The sequence below is a fragment of the Pelecanus crispus genome, chromosome 1 (assembly GCF_030463565.1).
Source record: "Pelecanus crispus isolate bPelCri1 chromosome 1, bPelCri1.pri, whole genome shotgun sequence".
In the NCBI taxonomy this organism is placed as follows: Eukaryota; Metazoa; Chordata; class Aves; order Pelecaniformes; family Pelecanidae; genus Pelecanus; species Pelecanus crispus.
The window spans coordinates 64,553,085-64,572,614 of record NC_134643.1 but is presented as its reverse complement, the minus strand read 5'-3'; the positions used below and the strand labels follow the sequence as shown (position 1 = coordinate 64,572,614).

At 41.3% G+C, this 19,530-nt stretch overlaps 1 protein-coding gene across 1 annotated transcript in view; it reads left to right on the top strand.

The window, feature by feature from the left end:
- Positions 1 to 19,530, top strand: part of TBXAS1 (thromboxane A synthase 1) — a 231,588-nt gene that overhangs the window by 76,079 nt on the left and 135,979 nt on the right. Inside the window, exon 3 of the mRNA XM_075706989.1 lies at positions 4,487 to 4,539. Coding sequence (XP_075563104.1) covers positions 4,487 to 4,539 — 53 coding nt within the window. The remainder of the gene's footprint in view (positions 1 to 4,486; positions 4,540 to 19,530) is intronic.

Here is a 19,530-nt window from a genome sequence, read left to right as displayed (position 1 = left end):
AAACTTTGGCTTAGTGCCTACACCCATTTTCAGCAAGGAGGGAAGATGACATTGCTGCAGATTTTTCCTTGCTGTGAGGAACTAGCAAGGTGAATGTGCAACAAGGAGGAAATTGCTGAAGGATCCGTCTTGCAGGGGCAGAATCTATTGAAAAAAGGAAAGGGGATACTTGAGCCCACAGAGTCCTTTCTGAAGTCCTTTCATGTATGTGCTGCTCAGGCTGAAGTCTCAACATTTGATATCTCAAGATAGATGGTTGGCGATGGCCAGGCTTGGCTCTGCCTGATGCAGACCCAAATCTTGTTCCCTTCCATAGGGATTGCACCTGTATCCCTGAGAGCAGGATTTGGCCTTGTGAGTGGTTCTACCTACAGATGCAGCTGATGATACATGCTCAGAGGAAGGGGAGAATGTAAATTCCCTGTAGGGAGGCAACCGCCAGCCATGTAAACAAAGAAGCCTTCTGGGTGTGCAGCAGTCAGCCCACTTGAGCTGCTGTTTCCATGGTGTACCAGATGCTGTAAAATATGCTTTCTTCAGGGAAAGAAGCTTTTCATACTCCTGCATTATCTTGTTTGATAATGGGCTGTCATCAGGCTGGTACCTCACTGTAGGGGCCACACGCAGCAAGGCCCTCCCAGCCCCAACCCTCTTCTGAGTTGTTGTTGATGACAACTCATATTCTGCAGCTTCCCAACAAAGAAAAAGCTATGTGATTTTTCTGACTTGGAACAGCATTACTGATGATGCTTTTACACTTCATTGTTATGAGTGACTGTTTAATGTGCTACAGTTCCTCCTGATGCACATGGTGTGCATCGTAATACTGTGCGTTGTTTTGCTTTTCAGTTTCCTTCTGTCTTCCTAAAAAATCAGAATACATACGTTTCCCTTTTTCCCTGATTATCGCCTTCCTAAGCCCCACATTGCTTCATTATAGATCCTGTTTTATGGCTGTTTAAGCCACTGGATACATGTCAGCAGGCACCGTTTCTGAGTTCACTTCCTCTCCTCGTGTTTACCCACTGGGTGATCTTAAGTCAAAGAGAGGTCTCTACCTCCATTTTCCTGTAAAACAGTTGCTGCTGCTGGGAAGGTGCTTAGTTATCCTGTAGGTACTAAGTACAATTGCAATTATAAACCTGGACAAACCTGCAATAATGAGCGTTGGAGCAGATCGACCTCAGCGAGTGTAAATAAGTTACCAAAAGCACTTAAGAGGCTTGCTGTGCTTCAAACATGACTCATAGGAGGAGGAGGATGTTTTCAAGGTACCTGTCTACTGGAAGCCATGTTCAGGGATGATGCTGCAAAACTGGCAGAGCTATGTGGACGTGGCATATCCCCTCACTGTGTGCTGAGACTGTCACAGGTTCGTTGGCCTTCCTCGTTCATGGCTGTCGAGAAGAAGCACAAGCGCCTTCATACTACCGCAGCTTCCTCCATCTGAAAGGCGTGCTTTGGCTTGTAAGGGGTGCACATACACGTTCCCTCTGCCTTGCCCGCGTTCTGGCCACCGCAGCCTTGCAGGGCTCTGCGCTTGCTGTTTGCTCGTCTTTCCCAGGCAGCCCGACGAGACCTGCTCCCAGGTGCTCACCGTGCCCGTGAAAGGGGCCAGGATAGCAGTGGGTCCTGGGGGTGGGTGGCGGCGACAGGCAGTGGTGTGTATGTGTGTGCCATGGTGCAGGATGCGAGAAAGTGTCCCAGAGTGTAGAGAACAAGCACTTTTTTTTGTTCCTGAGGGTGCTTTCTCACAATCTCTCCCAGATACTTTTCAACTCCTCCCCTCCCCAAATCCTGCAGGCTTGTACTTCTCACTTTGGGGAAGAAAAACTAAGTGTGGTTAATTTTAAGCCAGTGCAATCATTTAGGAGACCTGGAGGTGGAAAGCCAGTTATTAGTTAACAGGCCTGATTTGAAATGCGTTCTGCCTGACCCCTCTACTGTAGTGAGCCAGGAGCAGCGCTTCCAAGAAGCTGGCTTTCTGGAAGGCTTTTTCACTGAATCATTTAAAGCCTAGGCTTCTTGTAAATGTTAATATCCTGCTGCCTCACTGGAATGCAGCTGGTGGATAAAGCAAGTGCAATACCTATGTGCGTGCTTACAATCCAAAGCAAAATTTAGCAGGCAAGGTTCAGGCTGTAATTTGGGATGTCCTCACTGAAGGCTCAGGCTAGGAGGAAAGTGGGCTGGGGGGCAGATCTCATTTGGTGCCATCTCTCAAGACTGGAAGTCCCTCTGCCCCATGCAACTGATGCCGTTGCGATACAGCAGTGCTTTGCACCCCGTGTTCGACTGCCCAGTAACCTCAAGCGGTGCCCTGTTTCGTGCTGGTGCCTCAGCATGGCTGTAAATGTCATAGAATCATAGAATCGTTTAGGTTGGAAAAGACCTTTAAGATCATCCAGTCCAACCATTAACCTACACTACCAAGTCCACACTAAACCAATCAAGGGTAGACTAGACTAAACCATGTCCCAAAGTGCCACATCTACCTGTTTTTTTAACGTTTCCAGGGATGGTGACTCCACCACCTCTCTGGGCAGCCTCTTCCAATGCTTGACTACCCTTTCCATGAAGAAATTTTTCCTAATGTCCAACCTAAACCTCCCCTGGCGCAGCTTGACCCCATTTCCTCTCGTCCTATCGCTAACTACGTGGGAGAAGAGACCAACACCCACCTCCCTACAACCCCCTTTCAGGGTAGTTGTGTTTACGTAGGTTGGACTCACTCTCCCAGGCAAAGCTGTCAGAATGCACTGATGAGCTGAGCCTGCTTTACTCAGTCTTAGGTGGCTGCCTGGAGAATGGTGTAGTAGGGGGGAATTTGGCCCCAGGATTTCCCCTTGCATCAGCAGGGGAAGGCAGGAGGCAACCTTTGTAATGCTGAAATCATAGCAATTGCAGGCTGAAATCCTGCTACTGCTGAAGTATCACTATAGCAAAATGCAGGTCGGTGTGAATGCGTATGTACCTTTTCCCCTCCCTTGGTGCCTGCAGATAAAAGCCTTTTTGAGTTAGCGGTATGTATTTGTGGTATCAGAAAGGCTTTGTCCACCTTAGTGTCTGTGTGCTAATGAATGAGGCTTTTCTGCTTACCTTAGTAGTAACGTATTTTTCAGGTGAGAAGATACATTTTTTCAGGCAATCATCTAGACCACCTCATCCATAATTTTATCTTTAGTGTGTTTGCTTACATGCCATCTAATGCTTTAGCTTTTTGTAGCTTAAGGAACACCAAAGTTCTTGCCTTAACCTAGAGACATGTAGAATAAACATATTGCAAGTCCAGGATTAAAAAAAAAAAAAAAAGCACAACTGTATTGAGAATAAAAAACAATTGAAGGGCTCTATAAGAGGAGGACTGTAGGTGGTTGCAAGTGCCTTGCTAATTTGGGTGATAAGTTAGCACCCAAGGGTGATAAGTAGGATAACTACTTTTGATTACAAGATTTTTCTTTTGCTTAGTGTGGTAAAATGCTCCCAAAGCATACACACATTACATGGTCTTGTTTATTTATGCCTGCAGTTAATGTATTTACAATAGTTCATATTGTTCTAGCTAATATCCTGCTGTATGTCATAAAAAATAAGAAAGATTCAATATGAGGCATAAGTATTGTACTTTGTTAGTGAATTTTCTCTGAAGAATGAAGATAGATCACAATAGTCTTTCTTGAATTAATATAAATGCAGATTAATGCATTCAAATGCGTTATTTTTCCATAGACAAGTTACAAACACAATGCAGTACAATTCCCAAACATCACAGTTTTGTTAAACCAGATTTTTTTATATTCACTTTTGGGGATACATTTTGCACACCTTCTTTAGATTAATCAATTGAATTCATTTAGGACACTAACGGTTTTGTATAGTGGCAGGTTTATTTAGATAAATGGCTACCAATTTTCATCAATTATGAAAATGAAACACAGTAAAAATTCTAAAAGTTTGTTAAAGTAAATCTGCTTACTATTCTGCAGGATGTCCCAGATGACTGCCTTACTCTAAACACCAACTTTGGAGGTTTGGGTTTTTTTTTTAATGATATAACTAAAACCAAAACAAGACAACCTTTCCACGTTCCCTGTGTTTCTCTTGTGTGTAGTAAGTCATATACTTATTCTGTTATTAGTTTCTCTGTCAGTTTTTCAATCAACACACATATCAGAAAAAAATTATGAGTCAGGACCCCAATCATGAAACCAAACATGAAATGGTAATGTATTTTTGAACGTAAAACCCTGATGAAAACAAGTTTCATGGCTTTCCAGCTCTTTTTTGGGGTTGGGATTTTTTTTCAGTCATCATTTCTAGACTCTGCTGTCATAGACAGACAATGAGAAAAAGGTGAGGTTATGAGGTAATACCATGGCTCTCCTAGTTAAGGTTCAAAGTTTTGATGTGAGTGTTAGCAACACTGTGTAATAGAGTTTCTGTTAAGTACTGTTCTAAAATACTTTGTTATTTTTCTTTTTTCCAGGGTTTTTGGGAAAACCACACAAAACTCATAACAGAGTATGGACCTGTTTGTGGGTAAGCTTAGCAGTGCCATCAGCTTTCTTCTTTTCTGGCTTTTGCTGTTTGGGTTTGTTGGGTGGGAGAGGAGAAAATACCAGGATAAGCTGTTCATCAAAATGCAGAGTACGGTGTTTCAGTCTGGGGGACAGAGGTGGAGGTTGTTTGATTACGTGCAGAAAGTAACCTTGGCTTATTTTAGTTCAGCATTTCGTGTTGGACTTCATTCTTCTCTTTCTAATTTTAATTATGCACATAAACTTTATTCTTTTTCAGAACTGTAGAAAGCTACCAACCTTCAATATTCTCTTTTCATCTGCATATTCTTTATACTTATGGTGAACAGTGGAAATAATAATTTCTCATCTTAAAAAAACCCTCAGTTTATGAAATAGTATGAATTTGGTTCAGCTGTTGCTATCTATATTTATGCAAAATTCCTAAACTTAAAATACAATGAAGTACAGATTAGAAATTAAGCATATCTCTCTATATCTCTCTTGGTTTATTAGGAGTAAAGAGGGTTTAAGCAGTATATCCCTTCATACAAGCCCTTCCGCATTTCTGTGAATGTCATTTCTGTTCCAGGAACTACTTTCTAGTTGTCATCTTTTTAAGTGGAAATGCAGTTCTTTCATGGTAGCTTCTATTGTTGTGGTCAGTTGGTGTTTCTAGCATAACTATTATTTCAATATATAAGTATCAAGCAATATCCACAAAGTACAGACAATGTCAAATTCTTTTTTCCTGTGTTCTGCAAGGGGTTTAAGACACTTGTAAGAGAGCATATATGAATGTGTGTGTGCATATTTGATAGTAAATGATATAAATATGCTTTGTATGCTCTTCCAGCAAAAAAGCTCTGTCAGGAAGAAGTCAGGCTCAGCCATATGAAGCATTTGATGCCCCAGTCACAGCCGCCTTGTGGCATTTATGCTCAGCCCTAAGGACAAAGTGCTGCAAGAAGTGATGGAAATAATGAATTCCAAGTGTTAGGTACTTGTCTAAGAGGAAATAATACAGTGTCTTGGCTGGCCAGGTATGGAGAAAGATATTCATTAACACTATGGCAATTTGTATGTTGTGTAACAAATGGAAAATGACTGAGGCTTATTATCTCCATGACCTTTGGTGTGATGCCCTTAAATGACAATAATGTAAGAACACTGGCATCCATTCCTCAGTGTATTTCCCTCCTTATTAATATCGTGCCTATTTTTTTCTAAGCTGAATTTGAGACAAGTTGCTATTTAGTCGTCTGTCTGCTCACTTGGCCAGGCAGAGGCTATGTCATCAGAGAAAGAGATGTATAATTACAGTGTGTGAGCAGATAGATAGAAGGTTTCATTTTTCCAATCTACCCACAGCTGTTAGGGAATGAAACCTCTGTGAGACTTGCATGGGCCGCAAAGTTGCATGACAGTGGTAGTGTTCAGCCAGGACAGTTCCGCCTCATTGGGATCCTGTAGGTAGGAGGAGTGAGCAGACTGAGCATAACTACATCCCATTTATTGCATGCATGAAAAACTCAATTTGTGAGGGATCTAGGAGGCTGGCAGAGAAAAAAATGTTGCTTTTTGGTATCTCCCAGGAAAACAAAGCTGCGCTCAAACATTGGTGTGCTCGAGGTCAGCTTTATTTGTAGCTGAAGGAGGATGTTTTAAAACCTGGCTTGCGAGCTGCTGTTCAGTAGGTGTGGTATGTGTTGGGGGGTATTTATCACAGTCCTGTCAACTAAAGAGATTCCTTCTCCTTCCCTATATGTCTTCTGTGTGATTCTTTCTGTGGTTCTTTGAAGTAGGCAATAAATGGTAGGTGTGTTTATGTGTATGGACCCAGCAAAGTATTGGATCTGGCAGTTGGAAGAAGATGTGGCATTTTGCTTTTTCCAGATTGAAAACTGCTTTCCAATAAGCGTAAAGAGCAATGATCTTTATTTCTACAGTGGTGAAGTGAGTTGAATACAAATCTTTGGAACTGAAGCCTTTTTTTCTTTCTAAGGTCACTTGAATAGTCTGAATGATACCATCACAACTGTTTTCTTTTGTGTGTGAATTGGTTTCCTTGACAACAGGATGTCAAATCAACTTTTCAGCTTTAATCAAGTCAAAACAATATATCCCTTCCATTCCAAAAGGCCTGAACTCGTAGAGAATTATTTCAAGTAAGGCTTTTGTAGGTCACAAAAGCATTTTTTTTCTTCGCTCCCATGTGCGGATCCAAAGGAGAGGTGATGGTGTTACCCTTTTATAGAGAGAGACAATGCAAATAGTCTTCAGTTGTGAGCGTCTGCTGTGAAAACTGTCTGTTTTCATACAAAGATGGCCCAAGATGGAGGCCAAGGCAGAAACAAACAGCTCTGATTTGGTGCAAAATGTTGGAGCATTTCTGTTCAGTGGGGGAATCCAAGCCACTGATGTGACTTTTGAAGAGATCTTGCAACGAAGTGGTAGTCTTTGGTTCAGCTGTAGTTTGGAGTACCTTCTATAAAAATACCTCCTCTAAAATATGTGTGCTGGTTCTCCATAACAAAAATAAAATGTGAAAAATATCCTATTTGGAAAGCAATGTAGTGATGCATGTTAAGATTTCTCTTGAATACTCTCCTTTTTGTGGTAAGAGTTTTGCAGGAAAGTAGTCCTGGTTTCTGTGGAGATTAGTGACTTATGTCACTTATTTTTTGGATGAACTTTGATGTTTTGATACTTTATATCACCATATCCAATTGTTCCATTTCAATTGTAGGTTATGACTACTGATAGGAAATGGGTGGTAAGAGCAAACAGAGAAATAAAAAGCTTCTGGGTTGAAGAGGAGAAATAAAGGGGGAGAGTATACTTTATGGAATCAGAAAAGCAACTGCTACAACATGAGCAGAGCTGTAGAGATAGTGCCTTAATTTTACTTCATATACACACCGCGTATGCATTTGACCACTCTACTGCGGTTGCATAATTATGACTTTACGGCACTGTAAGCATATATGGCTGATTTGGAGTTGGAGAATAGTGCCAAATAAGTAATATATTCTTGGCCCAACAACACACTACCAGTGAAGGAGCAGAAAATATGATACAGCCCCAAGTGGGCAGGTGATTGCCTCTGGGATGAATGAATTTATTCTGCCTTTGACTGTAGCAATGCATTTGGATGTGGGGAAGAGCAGAAGAGTTCATAACATAGACCTCACTGTGTACAATCAAAGAATAAGAACAGAAGATTAAAATTCAGTGCAATTTGTAGGGTGACACTCTTTATTCACATCCTTTTGCATCTGAAACAGCTTGCAGCAGGTCAAACCCTATTCTTACGCTTCCTTCACTTGAACTCTCAACTTCAACCTGCTGTGAGAAGTCTGAACAACTATGTGGTAGAATAAGTGCTAAAGAGGACAAGAACAAAGTAAGACAAAGAGATGGGTCTATGAGTAGCAAGAGGATGGAGTTTGGATTAAACCACCTCTAGAAACCACAAGACAATCGTGGTGTTTCAGCTCAGAGTTGTCAGGCTGTGAACTGGCAAAAGGAGGCAGCAAGCTCAAAATCTGCATTTTCTAATGGGAGGAGGAATTAATGAGAACATTTCTGACAAGATCCAGTTGTAAACCATTCTCAATCCCTAATAAAACCACCAGCAGCAAACTGCATCTACCCATGTTGAGCCTCTGCTGGGCTCCAGCATAAGCATGCTGGGATCAGCACAGTACCACAGAAAGCATATCAAGGTGCAGGCACTCCTGAAGCATCTTGTGAAAACACAGATGTGAATGGAGCTGCATTTCCATATAAAGAGTATCTTGTTTTGCAGTGGGTTACTTCAGCATGTTTTTAAGCAATACACAGAAAGCAACTTAAAATAGGACAGGCAATTTTTCTTAAGGTGCCTGTGGGATTACCCAATGTCTGATCTGTGGGTGGTGGTTTTATTTTTTTTTCCTTAAGGAATTCCTAATATTCCTTTAATGATTTCCTAATAAGTCATTATTGGAACCAAGATCAAGCCTGGTCACTTAAATGATTGAGTTGTTTAAAGGATTAGGATAGATCATGGAGCCAGTCACTAACTTGAAACGAGTCCAGGGGTGAGTTGTGATTGTAAGCTATGCTGGCAGCTGACAGCTTTTCAGAAGTCTATGCAGCCAGAGTTGGTTCTGTCTTAACGCTTGACTTCTCCTCTCCCCAAAAAACATCACTGCAGATGGCACTAGTTAGCATTTCTGCAGATGAGTCCATAATCAAACAGTTGTGGACAAGAAACAGGCAGGCTTTTCTTGCTGTTGCTCCTGGACTCTGTATCAGGGCTAAGGTACACTGGTTAGTCACTGTGGAAGTTTGGGGCTTTCTGCTTTTGTGGACAGAAGAGGGACATATGTTCCTGGGATTTGGGCATCTGGAACTTTTCTCAAAGCCATATCCTTCCTTCTGCCCTCCTCAAACATCTTGGGGAAAACCTAAGGTGGATAGGGGCAGGATCTCCTGCAGGGAACAGCTGATGTCTTCATCATGCAGTTAATTTACCTGAAGAAACAGTGTCCTTATTGCCATTTTAATGTCACAAACATTTTTTTTTAACCTCTCTGTTTCTAGCCTTATTCTGCTTTATGTAGAAAAGGTAATCCCAGGACAGGTATTCTCATCTTCGTCTCTGAAGGCTTATGTAAAGAAATAATTTAGTTTTATGAAACAATCTTGTCCTGTTTGATTTCTTCTTTTGCACTGGGGGTCTAAAGGACTTACTACCTCTCCTGTGGTCCTTCCTTTATTTTGATATTTTAAACAATTTACTTTTCATATTTCAGCTAGAGCAAATCATACCTGGGCAAGGATGGGGGGAGGGAAGAAAAACAGGCTTCCTGTTGCTGATATATAGCTCTTCATAATCTCTGTTTCACATTTAACCTGATGAAGATTTTTGGTAGCCTCACTTGCCTGGATTTTTTTTTTTTCTTAAAGAACGGTACACTTTTTTGGCCAGAGTCAAGTCTTTCATATTCCATCAAGATTTATTTTTTTCTCACTCTTTCCTCATTTATGTGTTGTGATAAGGTCCTTTGACTCTATAGGATTGTTGATCAGCCCCAGAATTGCTATTGTGAATTAGAGTTATCTCTTTTTCCTTTAAATACCTACAAACTGTGGATACAGTACAGCAGAACCCATAAACATATGCCTAACTTTGAGCACATGAGTAATCCCATTAAAGTCAATGGTATTACTCAACATGCTTCAAGTTAGGCAGAAATTTATCTACCTTGCTGAATCAGGGCCATAAAAAAAACAATTGCATTTGTGCCTGAAAAATATTTTTACTGCTGTTGGTACACATAAACACCTAGGTTTATTGTAGCTGAAAGAAGTTAATGGGGAGAAAAATATTTCTTCCCACTCCCCACCCTCTCTTTTGACAGCACTTTGCATGTAGACAATTTTATTACTCCTCTGTGTAATGTGCTAGCCATTCTCTCTGAAATGGAAAAGATTATCTCAAAAATTGACTGAACAATAGGAAAACCTTAACTTTTTTTTTTTAATTAACACTTTCAGAATTTGTTAATAGTAACCTATTTTTTAAAAGCTGTCTTTTAAAAAAGAACTGAAACCCAACAATATTCCTGGCAGAAATGTAGTGTCACAGTACAATGTTACATGTCCATCTGAGTCCCCACACTTAACCATAATTACATATTGGTTATAGTTAGTTCCAATGGTTAAATGAAGCTGCTGAAACAAGTCTTGTGAGTTACTTACGGGTATATCATCACCAGTTTCTCTTCTCTCTAGAGCTAATTGGTCTTAAAAACATAGCCTTTTATGGGACTGATGCCTAAAGATTTACCCAAAAGGTGGCATACCACACTGTTTTGAGAATTGGAGTCTGGTGTTATTGTTACAGTTCTAATAGTTTTTGTGGGCTGCCTGATCATTATGGAGTATTTTATGTTCTGTGTATGGAGACCTGTGGGATGCAGTTTATAGGCAGAATTTATGGTAAATTAGTTGACTAGTTTAATTCTGGCACGTTTCAAATGTACTTAGGTCTCTAGAACATTGCAAATTGATGCTTAGTGTACTAGCAATGTTGAAGGTATTCATTAATGAGCTCTTCTTAGCCATAGACAAATCTTATGTGTGGACTGTGACCTCCCGTGGGAACCATGCAACTTGAGTTTGTCTACTCTGTGATGCCTGTCGGTTTGTTACTGTAGCCTCTTGCTGTCCTGGCCAGGTCCAGCGACACTTGTGTTCTAGGTATTCACAGACAGAGAGTCGAAGGCCCGCTGAAATGTCACAGTCCCAGCCCTCAGCGCAGGCAAAGCCATTTGGATGGAAGCGTTTGATGCAAGCGGTAAACTCCTCCGTATGCAAAGCTTTCTGTCTCTTCTCTGAGACTCCAGACATTGCCCGAGGGTGGCTGAGCTGCAGGCATATGCTCACTGCTGCGCTTTTTCCAAGTTTCTTTCCTCCATCCATGACTGCTCCATGACTCTACTGCAGCTGTTCAAGCCAACGTAAGTCAAAGACCTGATGTAATCTTTTACACCTCTGGAAAGAGAGTGTGAAATCCAACCAAATGAGACAGACAACATTTTACATGCTCTTGGCGAAGCAGCAAAGGACAGTGCCTGTCACCTGCAGCGTGTTCCTGATGCTCGTTTCTGTACTCATGGCGTGTGCAAACTGCTGCGGTCGTAGCTTCAGCGAATTAGTGTTTGCGTAGAGGGAAATCCTCTGGTTGGTACGGCTCCACAGAGATGGCATTGGCCGGACGCAGAAAGGCTCTGTGAGATTGGCCAGAACTGCGTCAGCTCCTAAGATTGACGAGGAAAGCAGAGAGCAGGCCCTTGTACCATATCTTAGCATTTGAGGAACCTGCTTAAATCTTGGTCTGCTTCTGCATGCGCAGGTAGCGGCTTTGGCTAGGAGGAGGTTTCACCTCCATTTGGTCCCGGGGAGGTGTTTCTTCATTCTCCTGTTTCCTTGCATGTTGGTAGTGCAGCACTTAGCTGTTAAAGCATAGTCCTTGCGAGCTCCAGGTTAAGATTATTTGAAAACTGAAGTTTCTTTTGAAAACATGCTGCCTGAGAAGCATTTTACACCTAAGATAGAGCACAGGTGATCTTTGATCTGTACTGTCTGCTTCTTAGCTAATTAATGCTTAAAATCATCATTTTAAAGGGCTTGGGATGGGACTGTTAAACAGATTGCCTCTTCTTCTCATGTGACACCATCATGATCTGCACCTGCATACCAGGCTATGTCATCCTAATTCAAGGCAGGGGGAGGAAAAATTCTGAGTGAACCCCACAGTTATAAAAACTAGTTTCCTAGACTTAATTTCACCTTGATCTACCCTTTTCACCATCTACCAGAGCCTGCATCTGTTAATCTTCTTAACAGGCTGTAAACTCCACCTTGTAATTTTTTTCCCCCTTTCCACATTTGGGAAGAAGCAGGCTGAGGGCTTTTAAAAGACTGAAAAATCTGAGGCATTATTTCAGTATACCAATCCTACTGGAAAGTATGGGAAAACAGCAGTATTGTAGATTTTGGTGTGCGTATTAAATGCTTTCATTAGAATTTCCTACAGCACCCAGAAGTATTGATGCAAACCTGAAGTGTATACATACAATATGTAATGTTCAGTAGCTATTAATGGTCTCTGGCTTCATCCGCTATGTATCTAATTATGAACTGGTGTTCCCAGTGCCATATATGGTAATTTTTAAATGAAGTTCCTGAATCATTTCCCCCCACTCTACACAGAGGGAGGAAAATGCATCATCCCTCCCAATGTGTGTGTGTGTGTGTGTGTCCCCTTCCCTTTCTTGGCAGCCTTTGAAGCAGATCAACTTTAAACTAATGCTGCAACTCAGGAGCTCCTCCTGCCCTCTTTGGTCACCCAACACTTCACAGCAGAGTCAGGTTACTGCCTCTCTAGGTGACTACCCTTTTTTTTGTGGCAGCCCAAAGAAGTCAAAAAGCAGCTTGTGACTGCTTTCTCGTGTGCCATGAGAAGCATCAAGCAAAAGGGATTTCCCTTCCCCACATATCCCTCACTGGGGACTGGAGAAGAAGGATGCAGAGAAGAAACTGCAAATCAGCGGCCCGTTGCATGTCCCCGTTCTCTGTGAGCCACTGTGAGGCGGGGGGCAGAGCACAGGCTGGAGCATCCATGGCTCTGTCCCCTCCTCTTGCCCACCTGCCAGGAGCTCCAGGTTCTGGTTAGCCCCTCTCTCCCTGTGCTGGGGAGTCCTTAGACAAGACCTTGTGGGGCCTCTGCCCCTTAGGACACCAAATCATTGCACAGGAATGGATTGGGGATGTCTCTTATTTAGTTTCTTAGAAGTAGTCATATTTTCCTCTTTGAGGATGACCACACTTTGCCAGGTATCTCTGGAGGCACTTCCCATCGATTGCTGCCTGTTGTCCTCTGATGGTGCCACCCCTTTGTTGGCTCTGGGGTTTGTTCTGTTTTTTCTCTTTACATTGACAGCCTTGCCTTGTGGGCTTTGTATTCGTGCTCCTTGCTGTAATTTTTTTTCCCCCTAAATATTTGCTCTGGCTTTGTTTTCTTTCTCTTACTTCTCTCTATCCTCTTCAGCCCTATGCTATCTTTCCCTCATGCTCTAATTTTTATTCCTCCCTGTTTTTCATATCCATGTTGAGCTGAAAACAGTAACATGACCTGACTTTTTACGTCATTCCAAGGTTTTTATGTACTTCCATAAATCTCTTCATTACTTTTTTATTGTTTTGTCATATTTAGGTTTTAGTTTTTCCTCTACCTTATTAGTCTGGGGATCAATTTTAGTCTACTACGTTTTATTAGTCGTAAGGGGAACAAAATATCTCCTTTTTCTTTGTTGGTTTGGCACCATCTTCAAATTACCCCTTTTCTCTGTTTGACTACCTTTTCTTTCCCTGGAGAGTCTGCTTTATGTCAGACCTTCTGCTGGTAGTGAACTGGGTATGATTTCATCAGGCAATAGGCAAAAGTATACCCCACTGTAGAGGAAGAAGTTGTTTTCAGCTGTTATTCTATTTATTTTTTTCCTAACTTGGGGAGCATGGAATGAGCTGAGCCACCATTACCCTGGGGATTGTGAATCTTTCTTTCCTTCCCTTAAGTTTGGTGGCTAAACCTGAAGGCTTGTCTTGAAGGAGGATTTATTTTAGTCATACTGATAAAATTGTACTGGTATAATTAAACAGCTATCGTAATGTCAAAAAACCTCCCATGCACCGACACAGCAGTTCTGGAATGACACAAACTACATCAGGGAAAAAGCTGACCATCTCCCCCAGCAATTATTGTATCTCTAGGGGTGTGCTCCCATAGGAGTTTTTTCTAATCTAGCTTTATTAAGATTCAAACCATGTCTTGTCCCACAATCTCCTCTCTCCCCCATGTAAACAAGCCTGAAAATAGTGGTCTGGACCTTCAAGCTGTTGTTTACTTCAGTGTAGCTCCATTAAAGGCATAGAGCTGAGACTATTTGAGGATCCTGACCCAATGTTTTTAGGTCTCTCTCATCTTATATAACTTTGATTTTTGGATGATGGTGCCTGTTGAATAAAATTAGGTTTTGTACAGCAAATTTTAAGACGTATCCAGACATCTTAAAGTAGTTTACAGAAAAAGGAGTGAGTTGGGAGCAATGTTCTGACTCTGTAAGGGCTAGCAGTAGACATTTTATCACTCAGCAATAATCCAAGCTTTTCTGTCAATGTTGGAATCTACTTTATTGAAAAAGGATCTTGGCAAGGACACTGGGAATTGCTGCAGAGTCTTTCAAAGTGACATTATGAGAGGATCTTGGTTCTTTGGGACCTTTTATCGCATGGAACATCTTATGAAACACTCTGTGTGAAGGGCCAAAGTAAAATGTTACCAAAGAAGCCTAACGATTTTATATGTTCACTGGCTGTCCATTTGGCCCAGGAGGAAATAAGCTGTGCATGGTGCAGGAGAAAGAGAAAGTAGGTCTACAAGTGGAGCACAGAGGCAAATGATAAAATAGGTCAGATGGTAACGTAATGTCATATGGAAAGGCGTTAGCCATTAAATAGTAAATTATTTTCTATTAAAATAATTTAAATGCTAACTTTTGAGACAGAGAAGTGTATTGTGAAACAGGAAGATTAATACTTGAAGTACCTAAACTTATTCTTTGTACAGACTCAACTTTTCTCCTGCATCAGTGGCACTTTATTTGCTTTTGCCCCATAACTAATGCAACTGGATTTTCATCAACAGTGAAGAACAGAATCAAGTTTTGTGAAACTACTGTAGTTTTCCTCATGTTCATTTCCTTAGCAAAATACTTAAACAAATACACAGTTTGTAAGCCTTCAAGTAGACCCTGATACCCCTTTGATACACCACTGTGTTTATACATACTCATAGGACTGCTCTGGGCATTGTGCTCAGCCTATTTCCCCATCCCATGCCTCTTTTGAGCTTGCCATTTTGAATATTGCATTTCTGCAGGCAGCCGTTACATGATTCGCTCTGGCTGGCACCCCCAAAATCCGCAGGCTGTCCCTGCCTGCCGCCTCCTGCCAGAGGAGTCAAAGCAGTGGATTGTGCTGAGGTCAGAGGACAAGCGGGTGTTGCTGGCAGCGCTAAAACTGCCATGCAGGCAGCCTTTCATATTTAACTGTAAGGTCTCTGCTGGATTAAAAATGCTCCAGGTAAGGAGAGCATGATCAATAATTACAAATATTAAAAGTGGTGCCTTCTCTTGCTTTCTTACCTTTTTCCCCCTTCCTTCTTTGCCTACAGGACACGAAGCATCTGAATCCCCCCGATGATTGCTCATGCATTTACATTTTCATTTGCTTGGTTTTATAGCAAAATTGTTCCAGCTTTTGGGAGGGGCAGCTATCAAAGACGTACAGGCACTGCCATTGTGTTTTATTGTTCCAGTCCATTTTTCCTTGTGAATGCAGGTGGGAGTTTTTCAATGGGTTGGTTTTGTGGTTTTGCTTTCTCTTTCTTCTAAGCATTTATAACCCTTTTATTGTCAGTCTTCAATCATTTTTGATAGATCAATATATTTACTTCAGTGATGGTTCATCCTACAGTTGTACTTGGGGTTTTTTTCTTTTTCCTTTGTTTATAGGGGTTATGAATAGATTCAGTGGATTGTATCTCTGCTATACCTCTGTTGCTGTGTGAGGATCAAGTCACTTGATCTTGCCCCAATACCTGTATATTTAGAAGGAATATGAAGTGTTTACATTGGTCTGCTTTCAAATCTACTTGTTTTCCCTTTTTTCTACGTAGACTTTGAGCAATTAAAAATGCAATTTTTGGTTCAGAAATGTTCTCGGAAATCCTAAGTATGACTGCTGGTGTTTCATGTACGCTCGGCTGTTTGGAGGGGAAGGGCTATAGGAAACTACCTCAGCAGATTCCGGAGATCCAGAGGATTTGGGGAGTAACATAGCAAAGCGGTGCTGGATGATAACATTTACTCGGACAACTCAGAAATGAGGCAGGTCCGCAGGAGTCCTGAGGTCTTTAGCCAAGCAGGTGTGACCGAGCCAAAGAGGAGAAATTCTTGAATCTGCATCTCACTCATGTCCCCGGGCAGACAGGTGTGGGCCCAGGTTATCTGTTTAATGCAGCGGTGAAGAGAGCTCAGACATGTGCAATGCACACATGGGAATTGGGTGCCAGCGTCGGTGTGATACACTGCACCCCGGCTGGCCGTCAGAAGAAGGGGGTGGGTGAACAGGACCTGCTGCTCCATGGTGAAAGGGTACGTCTGCGGAAGAGGAGAGGGCTAAATGTACTCTTCCAGAGGGCTAAGTGGGCTTCCGTCCTCAGGGATTTGGGTTGTTTCAGGATATGGTGATGTATATGCCATTTGTTATACAACTGCCCCCCCCCCCCAAAAAAAAAAAAAAAAAAGGGAGCAGGAAAAGAAGCGTGCTTGTTAAAACTGATAATATGTACAATGTGGTAAGGGGAACACGGGTCAACTAGGCAGCGCTTTTACTAATATTACTTTTTGAAACATGATCTGTGACTTACCACTGTGCATTAAATATTGGGAAAAGTCCCTGAATGTGCATGGATTTCAGCAAGGTTTAATAATTTAAACCAGGTGAGCGTATTAGCCGTTTGTAGGATGTTATCCCCATAGTTGCCTTACCAGAGCCGTATACATCCTGTTTTTCAGTATGTCCATTTTTAGGCTGAAATAATTTGCCATGTTATGAAGGTTGTGACTCAACTACTTCTCAGCAGCATGTTGTCCATTTGTAACAGCAGATTTTCCTGGAAGTCATTACTTTGGAGTGCCATTGTCAGCTGTACACATTGCTCCTGCTCCTCTTGTCCTTTGTGGCACAGATTTGCCCGTTGTTAGCAAGGATGTTACCACTGATACACAAGCTATCAGGTTTTTCCATTCTTTTCTTTCTTTTCTATCTCTGTTGAATTGCAGTTTCCTTTGTCTTCTGCGTGGTGCACTGAAAGAGGTTAGGAAATTTATCATGGTTGTTTTTAATGGGTTTTTAAAGTCTGGCGTGACACAGACTGAATTGATTCAGGAAAATTTCCTGGAGCTGCAGTGTTTTTTACTATTAAAAATATTTTTATCATTGTAATTTTTCTGTAAGAAAATACATCTATTTTTCCTTCTAGTCCTATAACAAAGCCCTGCTTTCTAATGTTTCCACATGGTCAGATATTAGCCATTTCCCTAGATAATTTAGTTTGGTCATGTGTACGGCTAGCATTTTTATTGTAAAGAATTCTGCTAGTGGTTTCATGATAAATGTATAAAGCATTGGGAAATGACTTTTATTGGGCTTAGTGTGCATTTAATAATGCATTAAGAAAATTAAATTATTTTGGGTGTATGTATGTAGATCTTAAGAATGTATAGGAAAAGCACACACTACCATAGGTATGCAAGGATTTTAAAAAATGAATCTTTCCTGTGTGCATTTTGTACGCTGTAGCATAAAAAGTACATTCCCAGGAGCTCAGTAGGTGGTTGCTATCCTTTTTTTCTTTGTTTCAACATGTTTTTTTAAGGCAGATCGGGAAAGAAAAGTGAGTCCCAATGACTGTCCCCCTCGTGGCCAGTCTGGCAAACCTTTACTTGCCTGAGTAAGGCTGCCCAGTGTCGGCTGGGATCTGTGTCTTTATGGCACACAGACCAGATGAATAGGTTGCCCATTGCTTCCTACATATGAAACCCTGCTTTCTTTTGCTTAAACTTCAGATATTTTCAGGCTGGTAGCCATGGCCAAGTCAAAGTGTCTTGTTTCTTATTCAATAAAATGGTGTATGCATGTGTAGTTACACAAAACTTAATTTGGCTTACTCATTTCATCATGTTATGTTTATGATGAAAAAAATCAGTATATTGAGTCCTATCTATTATTGAGGAATTAAAATATTCTAATATTAAGACAGTATTATTTCAGAAATGCATCCATCTGCATTAACATAAACAGAGCAAAGGAATAAAAAGGGATGGTGTGCAATATATTGTAACTCTCTCATTGATTTAAGATTAAAATGCCAGTAAGAAGGAGTAGACTGAAAGCAAATTATGTATATGTTTATTTCAAACACGTTCAAAAATAAAATATTGTATCGTCCACCACTGCTGATCGTTGTTACAGGAGGCAGATGAGCTGTCTTGCCTACGAAGAAATCAAAGATAAAGTGCAGAATTAAAACAGAAACAGCCTACTGATTTTGAATGCTTCTGTTCTGAATGCCTCTTTTGAAGATACATATGAGGACATGACTTTTCAGCAGATAGAGATACTCAGTGTTTTCTGAAAGCCTTTTCTTTCCTTCAGGGCTAAAATGGCTAACTGAAACTGGAGACGTGAAGAACTCTAGTCACACTTGAGTCCTGGCCATGATAAGTAAAGTATATATGAGGTGAAGGTTGCAGAAATGCAGACTTATGGATGGCTTTTCTTTGTACCCTGATGTCAGGTCTCAGGGAGGAAAAATAATACAGACCTCAATCTTATCATGGCCAGAAACACTTTGAGAGGCAGAAGTCAGATCACACGGGTTTTGTTTTAGTCATGTTGAAGTGTTTTTGCTTATATGAAGTTTAGTGATGGACAGGTAACTAGCAACTTTATTACACTTGTGGTTTTATTATAGTCATCCTGTTTTATAGCTTGCTGTATCTTGATATGTTGTAGTATCACAAATTATATTTAAATCCTTTGACCTCCTTCCTGTTTCATTTTCTCCGTATGGTCGCACATATGCTGTCCTCTTTTTGTCCCCTGTCTCCAAATTTTCCTTGGAGCCTGTACCACGACATGTGCATACTCTCCTGCTTTCTGGGACACTGAGGAACCACCCTGGCTTCACGGCCACCCGTTCGGATGGATCGCCCCCTGCTTTGCTGGAAAGCAGCCCTGCGCTGCACACCCCTCTTCTACGTGTTCTCTCAGCCGTATTATTTGATGTAGCATTACGGTCGTATCCCTCATCTTCTTTAAGTGCGCTGCTCTGTCTCCATTTATCTTGTAGGAAATGGCTGTAGCCCTGCCAGGGTAATACTGCTTGTTGTTTCCCAGAAATTGCTTACCTGTCTGTCAAGGGAAGCTGCTTAGAGCTCCTGACTAGAAATCAGGATAAGCACTCAGCAGATCCCTCTCCCTGCCTTATGTGGGAAAAAAAAAAAAAGATGGAGAAAATGCTGCCCTTGTTTAGCCTGAGTAACATTGTCTGCTTATCCTCCTCAGCCATCTTGTAGCCTTTTTATTTTTTTCACTGCACTGATAAAAATAGGTAGCACTGCTGAATATAAATACGAGATGCATACAAATCCCTACAAATGAACACTGTGTAAATGGTAGCAAGTAAAGTTTGGAGGCACAGAAAGTTTGCTATCTCCCGGAGGTGGCGTCCCCTAGAAATAGTAATACAGAGTTCTGGAAATAGTAACCTGATGGTTTTTCTCTCAGGGTATGGCAAAGGAGTACTTTGGTAGTGAATTAGGTGCAAAGA